Below are 19995 nucleotides of genomic sequence, written 5' to 3' on the forward strand. Positions count from 1 at the left end.
TTTTCAGGTGTTTTAGAAAGGTGTTGATCCATTCTGTTATACAGAGAGGTGTTGCTGTTATTTAGCCTACCCTCACTGATATAAATGGGGTGGACAAAATAATAGAAACACGCCAGTTTATCAGGTGTACCTAATGAACTGGCAGCTGAGTGTATGTCCGCTATATTTATGGCTTAAAAGCACTGCAAAAGAAAAAAGAAGCTAAAGTAAGAAAGAAGCAAATTCTCAGTTTGACCTCTGGGTCCTCTAACATGTGTGTCCCCCCCTGTCTCTCACCCCTTTCTCCATGCCTAATCACAGATCTCCGAAACCAGCCTTTCCTGCGAGCTGACGCGTTGATCCGGAGCGGTTGGAAGAGACCCTAAACCATTATTCATCACTTATATTCCCCTTCCCACTATAATCTCCCTCCCTGTGTACCGATGGTCCATCTCAACCCTGAGGCTGCAGATCACAAAGACTGAAAAGGGAGGACAGGACAGAGCCCTTGTTTTAGCTGGGTAATTTATTTATTTATGGAGGCCCTTAACAGCCACTTTAAGTGAAAAGGCATCATTACAAAAGCACAGTGGTTACTCCTCCCTCACTGCAAGCATAAGACTTTCCCATCCTCTGTTGGCATTGAGAGCTAGACTAGTCGGAGGACGACTACATACACACAGGTGAGGTGAGTTGAGGACTGGCGGACCACAAATCAGGAGGAATGGTGCTTTCTCTAGCAATTGACTGCCAACATGTGGATCTTATTCCCAAGACTATTAATTTCCTCAGATTATGCAGTCGTAGCAGGACTTAGACTGGGAGGCAGCCCAAGGAAGATGCCAACACTGCTGCTGGGATGTTTGCCTCGAAGACACTTGCAAAACCTTCCTCCAAATAACAGAGAAGGTTTGATATTAGTTATTTGGGGACTGTTTCCTGACAATAAGCCAAGTAATCACATTCAATCAAGACTTAATACAGACAATGGGTTATTTAGATTTCAATCGCATGCATCTTGAAGGAAAGACCATCTGTTCTGCAGTACTGGTTCTTTTGGACAAGCTAGCCAAACCAAACTTTCTTGAATGTCTCATGTTTTGCATAAGAAGTGCCTTTTTTGTGTAAACAGTGTTATTTCTCATGAGTCAGCCATAATTAGTTTATTTTACATCTTTCATTTGTTAAAGATTGTATTTTTTATTGCCTTGTACTTTAACATTAGCCTTATAATAATGACAATAATATGCAAAAATTGAAATTTCATGCTTTAAAGTGACAGAACAACTAGAAGGTAAGGGGAATAATGATTTTAAGATTACTCTTTTATTTATCTCTCTAGTACATCAATGTCTTAAAGCTCCTAACATTTGACATGAGAGTCATTATGTCTTTGTGCCTTGTCCAAGTAGCTGTTAAAAACTGAATGTTATGACTTGACAACACTTTCTGTCACACTTTAAGTGACATTTGGGAAGTGACAAATGTATGAAGAAGGTTCTGCATGGACTGCTGTTTAAGGGATGTGGTGATGGATGAAGGACGTTTCCATTTCAATGAGGTCTTATGTCTTAAGCTTTTTTTAACTTCTATCTATAAAAGAGATGAGTTTCCTCCAAACAGCTGTTGAGACTTAGACTGTGTTCTAATATGACATTGGCACAAAGGGAGCGACACATTTTTACACTACTTAATTTGGCTTACATTGTGACACTATTCTTTAAGTGTACATTTATATTAATGTACATTGAAATCAAGAAATATACTTTTTAGAAGAAATGATCCATGATATTGTCTATTGACTGAAAGATGACACTTCCTTTTTAATAAATAAGATGAATTATGTAACTACAAGACCAAAGACTGTTATTACAGGAGTATTTAAGCAAAGGCTGGTTCTTTGATGAAACATTTCAAACAAGCGCTTACTACATGTTCATGTTTTATTTTATTTTATTTTTTACTTTTTAGGATAGCTGATATCAATTTCTGATTTACTCAAGCAAGATATAATGAGTGCTTGCTTTTCCTCTTCCTCTCTCCAAATGACAGACAGAGCCACCGTACATTTCTACTATAAAAATCCATTTAATTTCTTATATCAAAAAGAAATAGAATCATAACAAAACAATCAGAACCACAAATATCCATGTGGGTTTTTTGCCACCAAAAGAATTTCTCCAACTGAAAAATGATTGTTCTAATTTACATGGTCGGGTGAAACTCTAACAGAGCAGGATGTAAAAAAAAAAAAACCAAACAACCAAAAACGTTATGAATACTGTTAACATGTGAGGGGTAAAGCCAGAGCATTTCCTCTAGGATGGGTGTGTGAAAGCACCATGCAGAGTCATATGGCAGGTATGGCTGAGAAGAAGCTCAGTTAAAGGCGGTGAGATAGAGAGCAACACTTTAAAAACTAAAAACCAGGCTGACAGACAGACAGATGGTTAGCATTAGCAGCAAGGCAAATGAATTAGCAAAGGAATTCTTATCAGGAAGGTTTTCAGTGTCATTCCTGGGAATGCACTTGACAATGAGCATTAACCTAAATTACATGTCCATGTAATTAGATACAATACAAAAAAGAAAAAAACTCAATCTCCCACATAAGTACGTACCATCAAATGGTCTCCCTGGCCTTTCCTGAAAGTACATTTACAATCAAAAGACAAGGAACAAAACCTAAATGTTATCATTCTCAGCTAATTATTTGTTGCAAATTGTTTTTTAGTGATAACCCGAAATTCACAGAAGCTTGTCGTCACTCCCAAAAAGAATTTTCTAGAACAGTTTCAGAAAAAAATTCGGCTTCTGTTCAGAGTGTCCTGCAGTAGACTATACCAAGGCCACGGATATCCATCCCAGACTTTTCATTCTGGAATGTGGACTTTATTACAATCATCTTCATTCAGCACACTCACACACTGCCACCGACTCATTCATTTCTGACACAAAGTATGTCAATTATACGATGACTTAAAAAAAATGTTAAAAAGTACAGACTATTTGTTACTGAATTTTGTATTCCTGGGTATATTTTCAAGACACTTTGTTAATAGGTTTATATATATGCAAATATATATATACATATATATATATGCAAATATATATATATATAAATAACTTTAGTCTGTGCAAGGAGGTAAAAGACAATCACTTGAATGTAGTTCTTTGAGACAACAGAACAGACACTGTCCGCAATGCAGAGTCCTCCATGTGTAATGTGCAGTTAAACAACTTCTCATTTCTCCCTTTAGACCTCCAGCAGCAAACTTACATATACACATAATGTGAAAGACTGAGCCGAACCAGCATCCAGGAAGCATTCATAGTGAGCACTGACACTTCTCCTCTCTTTAATGAACAACAAAGAGTTGGCAACGTTTTCTATGATGGAACAATATTCTTTTTTTTCCCCTATACAATTCATACAAAAATAAAAAATTAAAATTGTTCCACGGCCATTTGTATCTCTCTATCTTTTACATTTGCACAGAGGTAGTGGCTATATGCGTGAGAGGGAGGGGAGAGTTGTGAGGAGGAGGTGAGCAAAATTAAAAAGAAGAACTGAATAAATGTCTATAAAATGGTTCCTTTTTCATCACCAGAGAATTTTTTTTGTCAAAGAACAAAATATAATACTGCAATCACTTAAAAAAGTAGTCCTTCATTTTATACATTTTATACAGTGTTCTTGCTTTTTTTGTTGCTTTTCTTTTTAGTTGGTAAAGGCATTAGATGAGAGAGCTTGTTGGCTCAGCACTGGGTTGGGCAGGGCAATGTTGGCCAAGTTCAATCCATGCCGAGCTCTATGCTAGTGGGTCACTCATGTCCTCATCGCCCTGGGAGAGAAGCTCCTTCTTTTCATCTGTGCTGGCCAGAGAGTTGCGGCTGTTGTGGGCACCCATGTATAGGGTGGCATACACTGGGTTGGTGAAGTTGGTGGGCTGTGGAGCAAAGAAAATTGCATGGTGACTCAAAGGACATGAGAAAGCCAGAGACGCGTTAAATGTGAAAGGAGTACTTACTACATTTGGTACTTTAGAAATAGATTTAGTTCACCCAGATTACGAAAACAAAACATTTTCCTTCTTGCCACTAGAACCCTTGCAGATAGTTTGGGTCTGCCATTTGGTTTGTCATCTCCTGCATGTTTGCTATGTCCTTGAGCATGCCTGCCTGCCCTGGTTCCAATCACCAATCGACTGCCCCTGACCAGTCTGTATGTGCATTTCCATCCACCTTTTTTTACGCACATTTTTAATTTGAGCATAAAAAAATTAAAGTGGACATGCCAAAAATTACAAAAAAAAAACCTCCTCAAAAATAGCACAAAAAAGTTTTTATGCTTGGCTGAGGTGGAAATAGCGGTGTTTCGATGAAAGCAAAATGTGACAAAGTTCAATTGAAACAGTAAATAATGTACATGAAGTATGTGACTTATCACTCAAACTTCCAGTCCACCAGAGACAGAAAAAAATAGCAGACAAAACGTCAGATCTGTGTGGACCAATGAGGAGACTGTAGCCTTCCACACATGAAATAAAAAGGTGATATATGAAATGCCATATTTCCATCACGTTTTCTAAATTGTCTTTCAAAATGTCTTGAGGTTTGACTGAAGCTCTTTCAATCACATGATCTCACTGTACCCTCTTCTACTGCAGTAGTTTAATGGCACCTAACTAAAGAAGTAGCACCACAAGCTGTTTATCTCATTGAACCAGCTCCTAATATTCACATATTGGTAGTGGATGGAAATGCACATTCATTTAATTTTTTTTTTTTTTTTTTTTTTTTATTTGGTTAAAATTTGCTCTACATTTTTAATGGAAACCTGGCTTGTGGCACCTGACAAGGCTACTAGCCTAAGTTTGGACATATTCAAACAGTTTTCACTGGAACTCTTTTCTACCAAAGAAATTGAAGCACGAATGAAAATTCCGTTCCCCACATGTGTTGGGGTGGTGGCAGAAGTTTCAGAAACTCACATCACAAAACCTGGGCTCATAAAACTGAAACTATCACATCACTAGATGCCACTAAAAGTAAGTGAGAAGATACGTTTTTTTGTTATTTGGGTCAAATGACTCCTTAAACAAGAGTGGTACCTTGTCTGGGTCCAAAGCAAAGTCTGAATCCAGGAGCTCCCCAGCGTCATCGTCAGGGTCTCCTTCATAGATCTTATAGGCAGGGTTCCCAATCTCAACATTCATGGCTCCATTTGTCATTCGGTGGTGCTGGAAGCCCTTGGCGCTGCAGACAGACAAAGATAAACAAACTCAATAGCCATCCATCTTAAAAAAGATGATTGTTTTTGGAAAAAACCCTAAATCAAACAATTCAGAGTGGCTAGAAATGGCTAGTATGATAACTTGACATTAGCTAGGTACTAACTCAGCACCAGCTACACACAATCCACACAACCAAGACAACATATATTAAAGGTTGTAAAATGAACTTTTTTGTCAAAAGGCCATTTGATCCCTCCAAGAGAATATACTGCAGCATTTCTATTAGGGAGAATGCTGGATTTTCACATTGCAAATATTCAGCTGTTTGCAAGCATTTGAAAATTCTTCATAGATGCACAATTGTTTATTTACTATGCAAGCACACAGCGTACGTCTAACATCTACACATGTAAACAAGGGAAGGTATGGAGATGCAAGAAGGACAAAATAGTTCAATTGTTTGTGCATCACCAGCAAAACTACTTCAGATAAGAGTCAATAGGTCCCTGTGTTCCTAGGCTGGAAACCTCATGGAGGAAAATAGGAGATGGCAGGCAAGGACAAACAGACACATTTCTACACTGACCAAAAAGAAGAGACAAATGGACTGACAAAAAGGATGGCCAATCTGACTATTAAGGAAGGGAGGGGACAGGATTTGTGGGTCAACATGTTAATTATGTAACGCTATAAAGTTACCGCGAGCAGTGAGAACGAGATTTTCCCGGCCATAGAGACCTGGGAGACAGGAAATAGATGGTTATCAAAAGGTAGGAGAGAAAGAGAAGCTAGATAGCATAGGTGTGAGGAACAGATGAAAAATGGGGTTTGGAAAAAAACAAAAAATTCTGAAACAAGGGCCTACCCGCGCATTCTCCGCTTGTACCAGAAGATGGCGCCCACCACCAGCAGTGCCAGTAACAGCAGCAGAAGCACTGGGATGACGATGGAGGCAGTACCTGTGAGTGGGCAAATAATGTGAACAATGGGACCAAAGTGAAGGTTTTACTAACAAGTCGCTCAGTCAGGAGCTCTGTGACTTACTTCCACTGGAAGCAGAAGAATTCTTAGGAGCAACTGCAACTTCACATCGGTATCCTCTCCATCCAACAAGACACCTGGACACACAATGAGCCAGAGTTATACAGTGTATGTACTAAAGAGAGAAAAAGACAGAGAAAGTATGGGGGTGTGTGCGTTATATCTTACTTGCACTGAGGCAGCAGCGTGCGACTGTTAACTGAACATTGTCCATTTGTACAGTAGTCCAAACAGGAATAGCAGCTGGGTTGGGTCTGACCATTGGGACAGCTACACACACACACACACACACACACACACACACACACACACACACACACACACACACACACACACACACACACACACACACACACACACACACACAAAAAATTAATTCCTTAATGATATCCCCTCAGAGTCCTGATATAGTAGCGTTACTGCCCGTGGTTTTAGAATGATCGAATATGGGTGCAATGTTCGGATATCCACATATTTTTGGCCATGTAGCTCAGTTTCCAATAAGTGTAACCTCCAAGGTGTATAATGTGCATAGACTAATGTCTAAGCTTGCCCACTTGTTACTGAGCAGTCCAAAAATAAATGTTAACAAATATTTGCAAATCTAAGTCTAATTTATTTTGTGCAGAGTCCACGTTCCACAGTGCACCCACCTGCAGGAGACCTCCCCTGACGATGATGTCAAACACTTGCCCGTTCCGCAGAATAGACATTTATCCAGCTCACACTGGTGTCCGATGTACTGAGTGGGGCACAGACACAGTTTGGTGCCGTTGGAGGTTTCTAAGCAGGTTCCACCATTCTGGCAGAACCCTTCACATTTAGCTGAGGATGGGAAGGAAGAGTTGTGAGAGTTGCCGAGCACAGTCATATAGTAGTATATTCTTCCATAGATTGGTTTAGCAGTGGGGGACTTTTTTCTCAATAACAATTAAAGATCATTTTAAATGTTTTGCAACAGTGTGTGACAATTTTACGCGTGCCATTTTTTGTAAGTGCTGCTCATCAGAAGGCTAAATATTATACAAATTTTAACATCCATCCACAGTCTACGAGTAAAACAATGTAGCAGAAAATGCTGCCACTTACTGTACTGGCACTGGTCTCCCTGGTACTCTGGTTGGCAGCTACAGGTTGGCTGGTTGCCCATGTTGACCGAGCAGTTGCCTCTGTTCAGGCAGTAGTCCTTACAAGTTTGGCGGTTGCAGGTGGGCCCCGTGAAGCCCTTAGGGCATCTGCAGGTTGGAGCACCTAAGATCCAGGTAATATAGGAATTAAGACTTAAAAGGATTCTGAGACAAAAATAAATTAATAAAACTGCAATTGCTTATAGAAAAGCTGTAGCTATGCATCTCAGCAACTTTGGTCCCTTACAGCATTTAGAACTTTTCACAATTTTCTTTAACTAAAAACAAACTCTGGTTTTACACATACAGTAACAGTATAAATGTACTAGCAGAGACTAGGGGACATGTGGAAATCACCTGCTTCATTCCCTCTCTGATGTAGCCTTTTGGCCTGTGATTGCTGTTGTTAATGAATACTCCAGGGAACTCTCCCAGACATCAAAAGAATGGCTGGAAATTGTACTTACAATGTTCAGAACAAATAAAACGTGTTTGCTCAGCTGCAATCAGTGGCCTAAATTACTTGCCAGAGCAGCATTATAATTTCACATGATTTTGACAGTTGATGTTTTTTTCATTTTCACTTAATTTATTAATTAGAGACAATTTCCCCACAAAGAAAAATTGTATATACTTAATAACCTCCGGACAGGTAAGGGTTTCCCACCCACAATGGGTTAAATCCATCCAGTAGTTGTTGAGACATTTCGCTCAAAACCACAAATGTCAAGTTGATGGTGCCGCTAGAGCAAAAGGCAAGTGGATTCATCTTCCCTTCAAAAATTCATCATCAGGATTCATCATCTGAATTTGTGTACCGAATTACAGCGCATCAATCTATTGGTTGGTGAGATATTTCACGGACGATCAAAAACGTCAACTTCATAATGCCACTAGAAGAAAAGTCAGCGGGGCACCATGAATGTCTGTAAAAAATTCCATGTCGTTCCCACAAATAGTTGTCCTGATATTTCAGTCTAGACCAAAGCAGTGGACCAACCCACCAACAGACTACCAGACATTGCCATCCTAAGAACCATGCCTATAGCCCGCATAAGAATTATTACAAAGGCATTTGCATTCTACAGATATATACACACCACTGAGGCTCTGTAATACATATGTTCTTATGAAAAGGGGAGAAACTAAATATTAATTAAATGACTTCTTGCTTAACGGCTAAGTAAGGAGAGGAGTTTACAAAAGTCTGAGCAGGTTAGGTGTTGACCTCACAGTAATTCTAAACCTATGACTATGTACGAGTGTGCTGCGTCTTACCTGTATGAGAAGCAGTGCAGGTGCCTCCGTTCTTGCAGTAGTCCCTGCACTGGTTGATCTCACATCTTTCCCCGGTGTAGCTGGGCTGGCAGCGGCACTTGGCCACCTGACGGGCGTTAAGGAAGCAGCTTCCACCATTCTGGCACTGAATATCGCAGGGCCCCGAGGGGGGAGCTGCGAAAGGGGAATTCCACGATTTACCAACATTTTGTATGAAGCATCTGAATGTAAAACCACCCACGTGCTAAATTGCTAAAGTGAAAGTAGGGACACAGTTGTTTACTACTCAGCTACCTGTAAGATGATGTAAGTGTACTGTATATGTGCAGACTTACAGAATGGTGACTGGGTGGGGCTCGGTCTCTCCGCACATGTGCCATTGTCGGCCACGTAGTTGTTAGGACAGGTGCACACTGGTCCACTGGGGCTGAGTAGACACAGCCACTCACATTTTTTCCTGTCACATGGGTTAGTCACTGATGCAGAGAGAAAACAAGACATGCAATAAGAAAAACGTGCATGGCATATATAAAAATTAAAATCTTGAAACACATCTTATTTTTCTAGGCATATAATGTGTGCATTAGCATGAGTATTAACATCAATACACGTATGCAGAAAAAGCCTGGGACAACTCAAGAAACAGCATGTTTTGACACTTACTCTCTGGCTGCTTGTAACGGTGGTACAGGACTATGTCAGTAGCATGGTTGATGCCTGTGGTGAGATTCTCCATGGGGCCTTTGCCAAACTTGTTGACCCGGAAGACAAAGTTATTGATATATGTGACCCCATATATGTAATCCTCAAAGATATCTATGCTGAATGGATGAAGCAGGTCTGGAAATGAGTAAAAAGAGAAATGAGACAAAAAAAGAATAAATATGCAGGAAACATGTTAACGCCAGATTTCTGAACTGTCATGTTTCATACAGATTTGTTTTCAGCGTGCAAAGAACTCAACTGTTTTTGATGCCAGAGACAGCAATGACCGGATCGGAGCCATCCAGACGAACACTGCCAATGACTGAGAGTTTAGCATCTGCCCAGTAAAGACGCTCGTTGAAGTAGTCCACAGCCAAACCTGTAGAGGCAGAACGGAAGATTTATCTTGTAGATAAAAACAATGAAGCCTATGTAAAATAAAAGACCGGGGTTCTGCTGAGCAGCTCCAGAGTGTAAAGTTGTTTAACTGTGAATAAAAAGCAGCGAGTTGTTTGGAAAGACCATGCAATGTCAGCTGACTTTCCCTGGACAAATCAGAGTTAAGATAAATCATTATGCGCTACCGTAGTACCAACCTGTGGGCCACTGGATGTTCTCATGGACTAGCGTTTGTCTCAGAGTGCCGTCCATAGCAGCTGTCTCAATTTTAGGGTGGTTCCCCCAGTCTGCCCAATACATGGTACTGAGGGGAAACACAGAGTTTGAAAACACAAAATTACAAAACACATGACAACAGAAAAAGCTAAGATGGAGATGATATATTTTATGATTTTTCCAATGAAACCACCGTCACAGAGCGCAGCACCGTCTCTTACCCTCTCTGTGGATCCACTACAATGGCGTATGGCTCGTCTATCATGCCAGAGATGAGGGTCTTGCAGTGTTGGCCTGACATCTGAGCCACTTCGATTACATCTCGACCAGAGTCAGTCCAGTACAGATTACCAGCCACCCAGTCCACCGCTATACCGCGAGGCATCTTCAGCTCTTTGATCTGAATACGAGCAGATAGGCATTCACAGGATGTTGGTGTGTTTGGTGTGTTTGTAGTGGTAAGATAGAGAGTTTGTGTTTCTGCACACGTTTGACCAGCGTTACCTGCAGGTTGGTGATCCTGCCTTCGCTCTGCCGACGGTCACGGTGAGAGTTGGAGGAGGAGGATGATGATGATGTGGATGGTACTGGAAGCTCATAGGAGGAGATTCGGCCTGTGTGCCAGTTGGTCCAAAAGATGCGGCTTGTCTTGACGTGCAGGTCCATTGCATCAATACGCACACTGGCATCGCCTTGGAAGGTATGCTCATAGCGCCAGTTTGGCATGCCAGGGTCCAGGCTGCGGATTTCATTGTCGTCGGCTATGTAGAGAATCTGTCGACTGCTGTTCATGTCTGGAAGGAAAAGATTAAAAGTCACAAGGATGGCCTTTCAAATTAATTATTATTATGACAGCTTAAAAAAAAAAAACAAAAAACAGCCTAAAAGGTGAAAAACTCACTGTCAGCCTTGCAGGTGTCATTGATCCTGGTAAAATATTTGTGGCAGCTGCATTTGTAGGAGCCTTTAGTGTTGTTACAGATGTGGGAACAGACTCCAAACTGCAGACACTCATTCTTATCTGACAAATGGAGAGCCAAGTGGAAAATCATATTAAACAGAAAAATATTACAGCCCAGCTCCTTGCCTCCAAAGTGTAATCATTTGCTACATTTTAAATATTTGAAGTGTGTATTTGTCATAACAGGTGCAGTGTTTTCTGCATGTGTACCTCCACAGGTGTGGTGTCCTGTCTTCTGGAAGCCTGGTTTGCAGGCGCAGAAGGAGTCTGTGCCGTTGGTGACACAGTGGGCTTCGTCTCCATCTCCACACTGAGTCCTGTTACTCCTGCAGTCATTTAGCTTGGTGTCTGAAAACAAGCGTGCAACATGTAAAACATAAGTCAGTGCATTTGAAATTTAAACACTGCAGACCTCAGATCTGTGGTCAGTTATAATACAGAAATCAGCTTTGACATGAGGCACCTGTTTTGCAGTTCATCTCGTCAGAGCCGTAGTCTTCACAGTCGTTAAAGAAGTTACAGCGCAGAGTGGAGCTGATGCATCTGCCGTTGGCACACAAGAACTCATCCTTCTCACATGTGGGAAGAACAGGAGGGGCCTCTGTAAACATATAACACCACACACACACACACACACACAGGTTTGCAATCTCCTTGACCAAAGTTGAAGAAGTAGGGGTTTTCACAGCGATTTGAACGACTCCACAACTTACGGCAGTTCAGTTCATCTGAGTTGTCGCCACAGTTATTGACACCGTCACATCTCTTTGACACTTGCAGGCATACGCGGTCATTCTGGCAGCGGAAAGCCCTGGTGGGAGGACACTGGAACCTCCCTGAGAGCCAAACAAAGAAAGAAGACAAGAGGGACAAAGACGCAAGGTGGTGAAAAAATAGGTCAGAACAAAAGATAAAGACTGAGAACATTTCAACATGTGTGTGATTCAAAAGGCTGCACTCACTGCACTCTTCTGGATTCTCATCAGAGTTGTCCCCACAATCATCCTCCCCATCACACTTCCAGGCGAGGGGCTTACACAAAGTGTTGTTACACTGGAACTCATCCTGAGGGCAATGACGCCCAGCTGAGGAAAACAAGAGCAAAAAGAAGAGATTTTTACTACTGACATGAGTTAAAAACTTGATACACCTTCTTTTCATGGCATTTAACATCTGGATGTTATGCCACAACAGGCCAAATGTGTGACAAATCATAGTCACACATTTCTGCCTCATTAAAACGTCAATTTATTTTTTTCAAATGGGGGACAGACACTCAGACATGTTAATAACTAAAAACAACTAAAATAGTCTGAAAAGACAATAAAATCGAAAATAGCATATACAGACACAAACATACACTTACCAGCACTGCCACAATTCTCCTCATCACTGCCATCCATGCAATCAGGGTCAGCATCGCACCGCCAGCGAATGGGGATACAGTGTCCGTTCTTACACTGGAACTGGTCGTTGTCACACTTCAGATCACAACCATGCTGCAGAAACATCACAGCCCACAGGCAACCGAGGTCAGCTTTTATACTTAGAAACTAATACTAAACACATACAAGTTAGCATTATTTTCAGATAATATTAAATGTTATTTAAGGGTCCCCTAAACTCCCAAACTCCCAAAGTTTCTGCACCTCATCAGATCCATCAGCACAGTCATGGTCTCCATCACACTTCCACCTCCCGGCAATACAGCGACCATTTGTGCAGGCAAACTCACTTTCTGAACATTGTCGAGGCACTACAGAAGAAGAAAGACAAGGTTAATGTTGATGGCAACGATGGCAAACACTCTCGACAGCACAAACACAGGGCAAGTGTTGAAACAAACACATGAAAAATTGTAGACACTGAAGGAGGTTATGTGAGAGAATGAAAAAAGCTCAATGCGGCTAAGTATTACCTTAACGTATTTTTAACATAACTGATGTTTTATATATGTTCCCATATGTTGTAGTTGTGGTGATAATTACATTAGAATTAAAAATAAAGTCTTGTGCAGTGGCATCTAGCCGCAAAGGAAAACAGTAAAACAATGTAAAAAGATTAATCTATTTGGAGCTCTCACAGGTGGGTGGGGATCACAGTTGGACAGGAGTATGAGAATGAGGAAAGTGTGGAGTAAAAAAAAAAAAAAAACACAGCAGGGAGGTGACACTGAATATGGATGCAGTTAATATGAAGGTGGAGTAACTTACCTGTGACTCATGCCAACAGGACATTATGAAATGAAACAGATATTAGATAAGGTAAGACGCATCAGAAACGACATGGAATGGATGTTAGCGCTGAACAAGTGACTTAATAGGCGCAGTTAACAAGGTGCAAAATGAGTATGTTACCAAGGCATCGGCATGAATCTAAATGACAATGGACACGGTGAGATAGCAGATGTTGACAGTATACAGCGTGAAGGTGTTGTTTCCAAGCTGAAAGTGACACCTACTACACTTGTCTTCATCTGAGTTGTCCCCACAGTCATTGTCGTAGTCGCACTGCCAGCGGCCCGGTACACAGCGGTTGTTCTTACATCTGAACTGGTACGGCTCACATGTCCTCTCAGCTGTACGAAGCACGGAAAAGAAATCAATGAAAAATGAAAACAGAAAAAAACTAAATCCTAACATCCCAATTAAGACACATCAGTCAGTGCCACCAACGTCTCTTCAGTGCATCTTTCTCATTTTAAAAAGGAGAGGAGATTCTTACCACACTCCTCTTTTGGTTCATCTGACGCATCGCCACAGTCATCCTCGCCGTCACACTTCCAGCGAGCAGGGATGCAGCGTCCAGAGTCTTTACAACGGAACTCGTCCACACCACAAGTCATCTGGGCTGGAGAGGGAAACGTTTGGGGGCCGTTACATGGAGAGCTACTCAGGATGACCCACAATTAACAAGATGAAAATAAGAGTCCTACTGCAGTTGGCGGGTTCATCAGATCCATCCACACAGTCATTGTCGCGGTCACACACCCACACACGAGGTATGCAGCGTTTGGTGATGGCACACTGGAACTGGGTGGGGGCACACGTGACCTCAGCTGTGTGAGGGAATAACAGATTTGTAGTTACTAAGTGAAATTAAGATTAAAGTGACAGAATATTATATCAGAGCTGGCACTATATTATAAGCGATGTAACTGAAAAAAGAAAAAAAAGCTTCTACTCACGGCAGTCCTTCTCGTCCTCTCCTTCTCCACAGTTGTCCTGGCCGTTACAGCGGAAGATGCCTGGAATGCAGCGGCTTGGGTGGGAACATTTGAACTGGCTGGGCAGGCAGACATGAATATCTGCAGAGAAACAAAGAAAAAAGCAGCAGATATGATGCTAATCAGTAATACAACCATAAAGTGGTGTTAGTGGCCTAAAGGAAAAAATAGGGTCAGGGCAGGACGCAGATTATTAAAATTAAAGATAATTATTTGGGGGTGAATAATTGTGTATAAACACAGAGACATACCGCAGTTGGCCTCATCTGAGTTGTCCTGGCAGTCATTGTCTCCATCACAGATGTAGGCAGGGTTGGTGCAGATGCCTGTACCACACTGGAACTGCCCTGGCCTGCATTTGAATTCAGCTGTCATGGAAGAAAGAGTCACAGTTTATCACGACAGTATTTTTTAACATTTCAACTCCTGCCCGCAGCATAGTTCCTTTTATGATGAGGAGTCAAACCTAACCCCATGCATGTACCACGTTACAGGAATTGAATTATCTTTCTCAGACACTTACGGCAGTCCGCTGGCTCATCCGACCGGTCACCGCAATCGTCCTCCGTGTCACATTTCCACCAGAAAGGAATGCACTTGTCGTTCTTGCACACAAACTACGGCAGGAATGAGGGACGTTAATCAAAGTGATGAAAGGGCATAACACCAGAGCTTCTCTGCTTCAGTGCCATTGACAAACCCAAAGCTAGCTACTGTAGCACCTGGCCACCAGCCAGTTGTCAATAGACATGCACCAGGTATAAGCAGTTCATCAAACAAGCCACGGCGAGACACCGAGATATGAAAAGCAACTTATCAACTCTAGTTATTAAGTCAAATCCACACTGATGATGAGATGTTTGCACAGCCTCCCTACCTGGCTGGCTGTGCAGTTGGACATGCAAGTACGCTGATCATTGGACAGGTAGAAGTTGGTGGGACAAGCACACTTGTAGCCTCCTCCAGGAGAGAGAAGACAGAGGTTACTGCAGCCACCGTTGTTCATCTGGCACGGGTGGTTGAGCACTGGGAAAGAGGCAGAAAAATGGAAAATGTTTGAACGTCTTGATAGCACCAATATCATTTTCAGGACAAGACTGAGGTTTTATGATATCTAGATTGAATTAGGGAGACTTACTAGTATGCATTTCAGCCTGTGTGTGTCTTAGCATCTTTATATTTCAATACATGTAATGAATCCCTACACTTTAATGCTTTTCCAGATCTTCTTTCCTGGACTAGATTTTCAGCTGGTATACATGATATTGAAACAGAGACAGGTAAGATATGTTTTGCAATACGGTTGTGAAATTTGATTTGGGAATTGAGAGAAAATATTATATAAAATGTTTACACAAATGGGATTACCATATGAATTTAGCTAGTTAAATCAGGTTTTTCCACTGTTTCCCCTAAGAAAAAGAACTGTTCTCATCTTTTTTTATATATTATCAATACTTAGGCTATAGTGTGTAAACTAAAGATTTTATTTGTTTCTGTCAAATCCCCAAACCTTTTCACATCAGTTACTACATGCTTCTTGTAGATTGTGTCTCTCACCCTCGGGCTGGCGATAGGGGTGGTAAATGTGAACGTCCATGGGTCGATGAAGGGTGCTGATCAAGGTGGTCTTGTTGATACCCAGAGTCTTGTGAGCTCTGTTAATAGACTTCGTCTCCCAGTCAGTCCAGTAGATATACTCCTCAAACAGAGTCATGGCAAAGATGTGGGGGATGTCTTGGCTGAGAACTATGAAGCCACACACAAACAATAAATCAGTCACATTGTTTATGGGAATACAATTGAATCATTCTTACTGAAGGTTTCCCATCATCGTAAAATTTCATGGCTTTCTATGACTAATTCCATGCACTTCCGTGATAAAAATTGGACCTATTTCTGATTTGTTAATATTGTTCAGCTTAAAAATGCTCTCTGACTAAACAGTTTGCTACTCGAGGTGAAGCGTGCGTACAACCTACAACAGCTAGTGTCTAATCAAATAAATATGAGAAACAGGAAAATATAATGTCTCAAACTTCCATGATATTTTAGAAATTCAGTAACCATATGTAGTGATTTTAGCGACCAATTATTTCTTATTCTTGCTGCTGACATGTTGCTGTTTCCCAGAGAGAAACTGCTAGGAAACTTTTGGACTGTTAATGTAAACCAGAAGCAGGGTGGGGTCCACAGCCACAGTGGCTCCACCATACAGTATCTGCGTGTTATATAATGGGTTCTATGCCTCATTAGGCTTTACAATCCGATTGTACTTTTTCTGCTCCTATTATCTTGTCATATCATTTGTTTGCTCGCAGTGTTTGAGGCTGGTGCATAATGGAAACATACACCATTATTTTCTGTTGTAAAACACAGCAATCCAAATACATCACACATGCATGGATAGGCACACGCAGGACGACACACAAAGCTCACACACACACGGTTTTATGACATCAGGTTGAACTGAGATATTAGTCAGATTAGCATTAAGCGCCCTTTGGTCAAATACTTATCTGAATTCAAACAAGCCAAGTCTTGTTCTGCAAACACACACAAGGTCACACTGGTGTTTATATTGTGTGTGTGTGTGTGTGTGTGTGTGTGTGTGTGTGTGTGTGTGTGTGTGTGTGTGTGTGTGTGTGTGTGTGTGTGTGTGTGTGTGTGTGTATCAAAGGTGGGGTGCATAACTCACTCGACATACTACTGGTAGACTAACACCACCAAGCTAATACAAGACTATCTGACCTTCTATCATGAATTGCCTTTGTAACTTCATATAAACAGTAGTTCTCTCTCCAACGTGCTTCCATCAGCGCTGCTTTTCTTGCTGCGACAGTGATGAATGAAAAACTCAGCATGCTCAGAATTTATACGTAGCACAATGCTCTCTCACAAGTGAATTCTGTAAATTGTGTACAATCCTATACTCCCACAATTTTTCATTATGTACAGTCTTCATCCAAGGAATGATGGGATGCCATAGCTGTTTGTGTGCAGAGCATAGCTTAGCGAATATGAGAAATTTCAATACAGACACCCGCTGAGCTCCAGAATTCCTCTGCACACCCGGCTGGCTGACAATATCAACTATTGTAGCGGGTGTGCTGAACAGCTGAGTGCTATGCAGATGTCATACACGCTTGAGGCCTCACTGATCAGGACAATCTCCCCCTGTTTCTGTCCCTTGGGCCTCTGCTGCAGGACTCAAGCCCTGTAAACAACCATCTCACCGGCCTACTCATGGTTGGTGGCACCCAAACAATTCTGTATATGTAAATAATTGACTAGTGGAAACTCATTCAGACAGGTTTCTGCACTTAGTTGGTCCACAACCACTGTGACTTTACATAATTAGCTGTTTGTTCATCATTGCTTTAAATTTAAGGAAGACAAACCCCTGAGAATATACTGGATCGCACGAACAGTAAATATCTTATATCTTTACATACTTATACATAGGCCAATACATGCACCTGGAGGCACACACTGTCAGCTATGAATCAGAAAAGCGTAACCATTCAGTGATGTTGTTCTCAGTGTGCAAAAGTAGTGAAAAATGTATTTCTGTGTCTGAGTGTGTGCTGGCATGTTACCTGTGTGTCTGCTGGTGCCATCCAGGCTGGCAAACTCAATGTAGTCCTCCCTGGCATCAGCCCAGTATATACGGTCATTGATGAAGTCCAGGGTTAGTCCGTTGGGCCAAGTGATCTTATCCTCTATGATCACACTTCTGTTGGTGCCGTCCATCCCAATTCTCCCAATGTGAGGGTTGTCACCCCAGTCAGACCAGTACAGGTACCTAAAGATCAGAGCATAAAGACAGTGTTCCAATTACAATTACTCTTTTAAATCTTAATGAAATTTATTTTAAATTCCAAACACAGGTTACAAGTTAAAATAATATACACAACTGAGCTTAGTTTGAGATGAGGTATGCTTCTCACCCATAGCGTACATCCACAGCCACAGCACGAGGTTCCTTTAGGCCGCTGTTGACCAACACAGTCCGGTAGGCCCCATTGAGTTTCGACACCTCGATGGTGTCCCGGCCTTTGTCACACCAGTACAAGTTTCCGCCGACCCAGTCCACTGCCAAGCCATCTGGGTTACTCAGGGAGGTCCGGTGTAATACCTGTCAGGTCAGTCAAGTAGACAATGATTAGTGTCCAGTCAGATACTTATACAACTTTCATAAAAATAAGTAAATACAATGGTTAATGTGTTGGCTGTACCAATTAACCAGTGGTCTTCAGTATCAATATAGCTGATATTTCCCATTAGAGAAAAGGGTGTTTGATTTCCTCACTAACCTCCATGTTGCTGCCGTTCATACGCATGCGTCGGATCATGCTGCCCTGAGTGGTCACATCTGTCCAGTAGATCATCTGCTCTGCATAGTGGAAGTCCAGCGCCACTGCATTATTCAGACCCTGAAACAGAGGTAGGTACACTATTAACAGGTGTATGGAGGGCTAACAATAAGAACTTCACCTTGTTGTGCTTCAGTGGGTCAAACTGAGAACCATAACGGGTGAGACGCTCACCTGTTTTATTAGAGTGTAGTTGGAACCATCCAGGTTGAGTTTTCTCAGGTAGTATCGGTTAGCAAAGATCAAATAGGGCTCCTCTTCTACACACAAATACCAAACAGAAAACATATGCTTCAGGATTGAATTGGCTATGAGCAACCAGCAAAATGCAAAACATGCACGTGCTTGTCTTACCCGATGTGGACTTGCAAATGGTGGGGTCATTGGGGCTGAGTTCAAAGCCATCCACGCAGAGACAGTGGAAGCTGCCATGTGTGTTGATGCAGCGCTGAGAACATGGGTAGGTGGTTGTGCACTCGTCTATATCCACACACGTTTTCCCATCCCGCTTCAGCTGGAAACCAGGATGGCACCGGCACTAAGAGGGGTCAAGAGCACAGGAGATATGTCAAAGTCTCAAAGATCTATGGGATTTGGCACTTCACACTTTTGGTCTAGAACAATTACAAGAGTCTGTCAACACCTGTCACAAAAAATCTCTCTATCAAGCTGATATGTGTGTTACAAAAAGACTTTATTTTTCCAACTTCCTATGTAAAGTGGTACAGACATCTCAAAACTGACAGGAAATCCAGTTGCTGCTGTCAAGCTGCATAAATATCTACAAATCTCATGTGCTAAACTGTTTTACAACCAAGAGAGTATTGGAAAATGATAAACTGACATCCAATGTGTCTGTAAAATAAAAAGCATTAACATAATCTTACCACAAGGCACAGTGAAGGTGAAAACACTTATACATTACTAGATGAAATCAGCTTGAACTGTCACTTCTCATGAGCACATCTGTGTTTTGAAAGAACTCCAACGCACACTCTCAAACTTCCAAATTCTTCTCCTTCACTATTTATTATGTGGGAGTTTGCAGTATACTAAGCCTGTATATGCACAAAGGAAGTCACACACCAGGGAAAATCTTTGATGGTGAAGTTATATACTATTGTATGTCTGAACTCAAATACTTAATCAATCTGCAATAGCTTCACCACACTCCCACCAGAATGAACTGAAACCTTTTGGTGTCCAAATTGTTCCTTATCATTTTCAAATGAATCTCTGACCATAGCCTCAACAAAACAGACAGAAGAGTTCACATAGAGTTCAAGCTGTTCTAAGACTGGCCTCCTACTTTCAAGAAAGAGAGCCAAAACATGTTTTTGTCTTACATAACCGCATGCCTGAAGTGAGTGGTTCCCAACTTTTTTTTAACTTTAGGTCCTCACTAACTCACCATTAGTAGCACACACCCCATTTGTCTGTGAGGTAACTG

General features: G+C 41.6%; 2 protein-coding genes across 6 annotated transcripts in view; one reads left to right on the forward strand and one right to left on the reverse strand.

Moving 5' to 3' along the window:
- fmnl3 (formin-like 3) overlaps nt 1–1944 on the forward strand; it is a 33785-nt gene extending 31841 nt beyond the window's left edge. For all 5 annotated transcript variants that reach the window (XM_040152063.1, XM_040152062.1, XM_040152066.1 and 2 more), the window contains one exon: nt 301–1944. Coding sequence is in view for 1 of the 5 variants with exons in the window: in XM_040152064.1 (XP_040007998.1) it covers nt 301–365 (65 nt within the window). In the remaining 4 variants the exon portion in view is untranslated. The remainder of the gene's footprint in view (nt 1–300) is intronic.
- Nucleotides 1852–19995, reverse strand: part of lrp1ab (low density lipoprotein receptor-related protein 1Ab) — an 88577-nt gene continuing 70433 nt past the window's right edge. Inside the window, exons 56-89 of the mRNA XM_040152061.1 lie at nt 18900–19083; nt 18720–18805; nt 18486–18605; nt 18120–18307; nt 17769–17974; nt 15730–15918; nt 15047–15195; nt 14693–14786; nt 14421–14537; nt 14131–14250; nt 13879–14001; nt 13668–13793; nt 13405–13521; nt 12593–12699; nt 12310–12442; nt 11906–12028; nt 11657–11779; nt 11407–11544; nt 11154–11291; nt 10884–11003; nt 10487–10776; nt 10204–10382; nt 9964–10070; nt 9627–9746; nt 9326–9502; nt 8998–9138; nt 8663–8836; nt 7347–7508; nt 6911–7082; nt 6426–6527; nt 6261–6334; nt 6082–6175; nt 5094–5238; nt 1852–3929 (exon numbers count right to left, since the gene is read on the reverse strand). Of these exons, the coding sequence (XP_040007995.1) occupies nt 3792–3929; nt 5094–5238; nt 6082–6175; nt 6261–6334; nt 6426–6527; nt 6911–7082; nt 7347–7508; nt 8663–8836; nt 8998–9138; nt 9326–9502; nt 9627–9746; nt 9964–10070; nt 10204–10382; nt 10487–10776; nt 10884–11003; nt 11154–11291; nt 11407–11544; nt 11657–11779; nt 11906–12028; nt 12310–12442; nt 12593–12699; nt 13405–13521; nt 13668–13793; nt 13879–14001; nt 14131–14250; nt 14421–14537; nt 14693–14786; nt 15047–15195; nt 15730–15918; nt 17769–17974; nt 18120–18307; nt 18486–18605; nt 18720–18805; nt 18900–19083 (4776 nt within the window). The 3' untranslated portion in view covers nt 1852–3791. The remainder of the gene's footprint in view (nt 3930–5093; nt 5239–6081; nt 6176–6260; nt 6335–6425; nt 6528–6910; nt 7083–7346; nt 7509–8662; nt 8837–8997; nt 9139–9325; nt 9503–9626; nt 9747–9963; nt 10071–10203; nt 10383–10486; nt 10777–10883; nt 11004–11153; nt 11292–11406; nt 11545–11656; nt 11780–11905; nt 12029–12309; nt 12443–12592; nt 12700–13404; nt 13522–13667; nt 13794–13878; nt 14002–14130; nt 14251–14420; nt 14538–14692; nt 14787–15046; nt 15196–15729; nt 15919–17768; nt 17975–18119; nt 18308–18485; nt 18606–18719; nt 18806–18899; nt 19084–19995) is intronic.

The sequence above is a fragment of the Xiphias gladius genome, chromosome 18 (genome assembly GCF_016859285.1).
Source record: "Xiphias gladius isolate SHS-SW01 ecotype Sanya breed wild chromosome 18, ASM1685928v1, whole genome shotgun sequence".
Taxonomy (NCBI): domain Eukaryota; kingdom Metazoa; phylum Chordata; class Actinopteri; order Istiophoriformes; family Xiphiidae; genus Xiphias; species Xiphias gladius.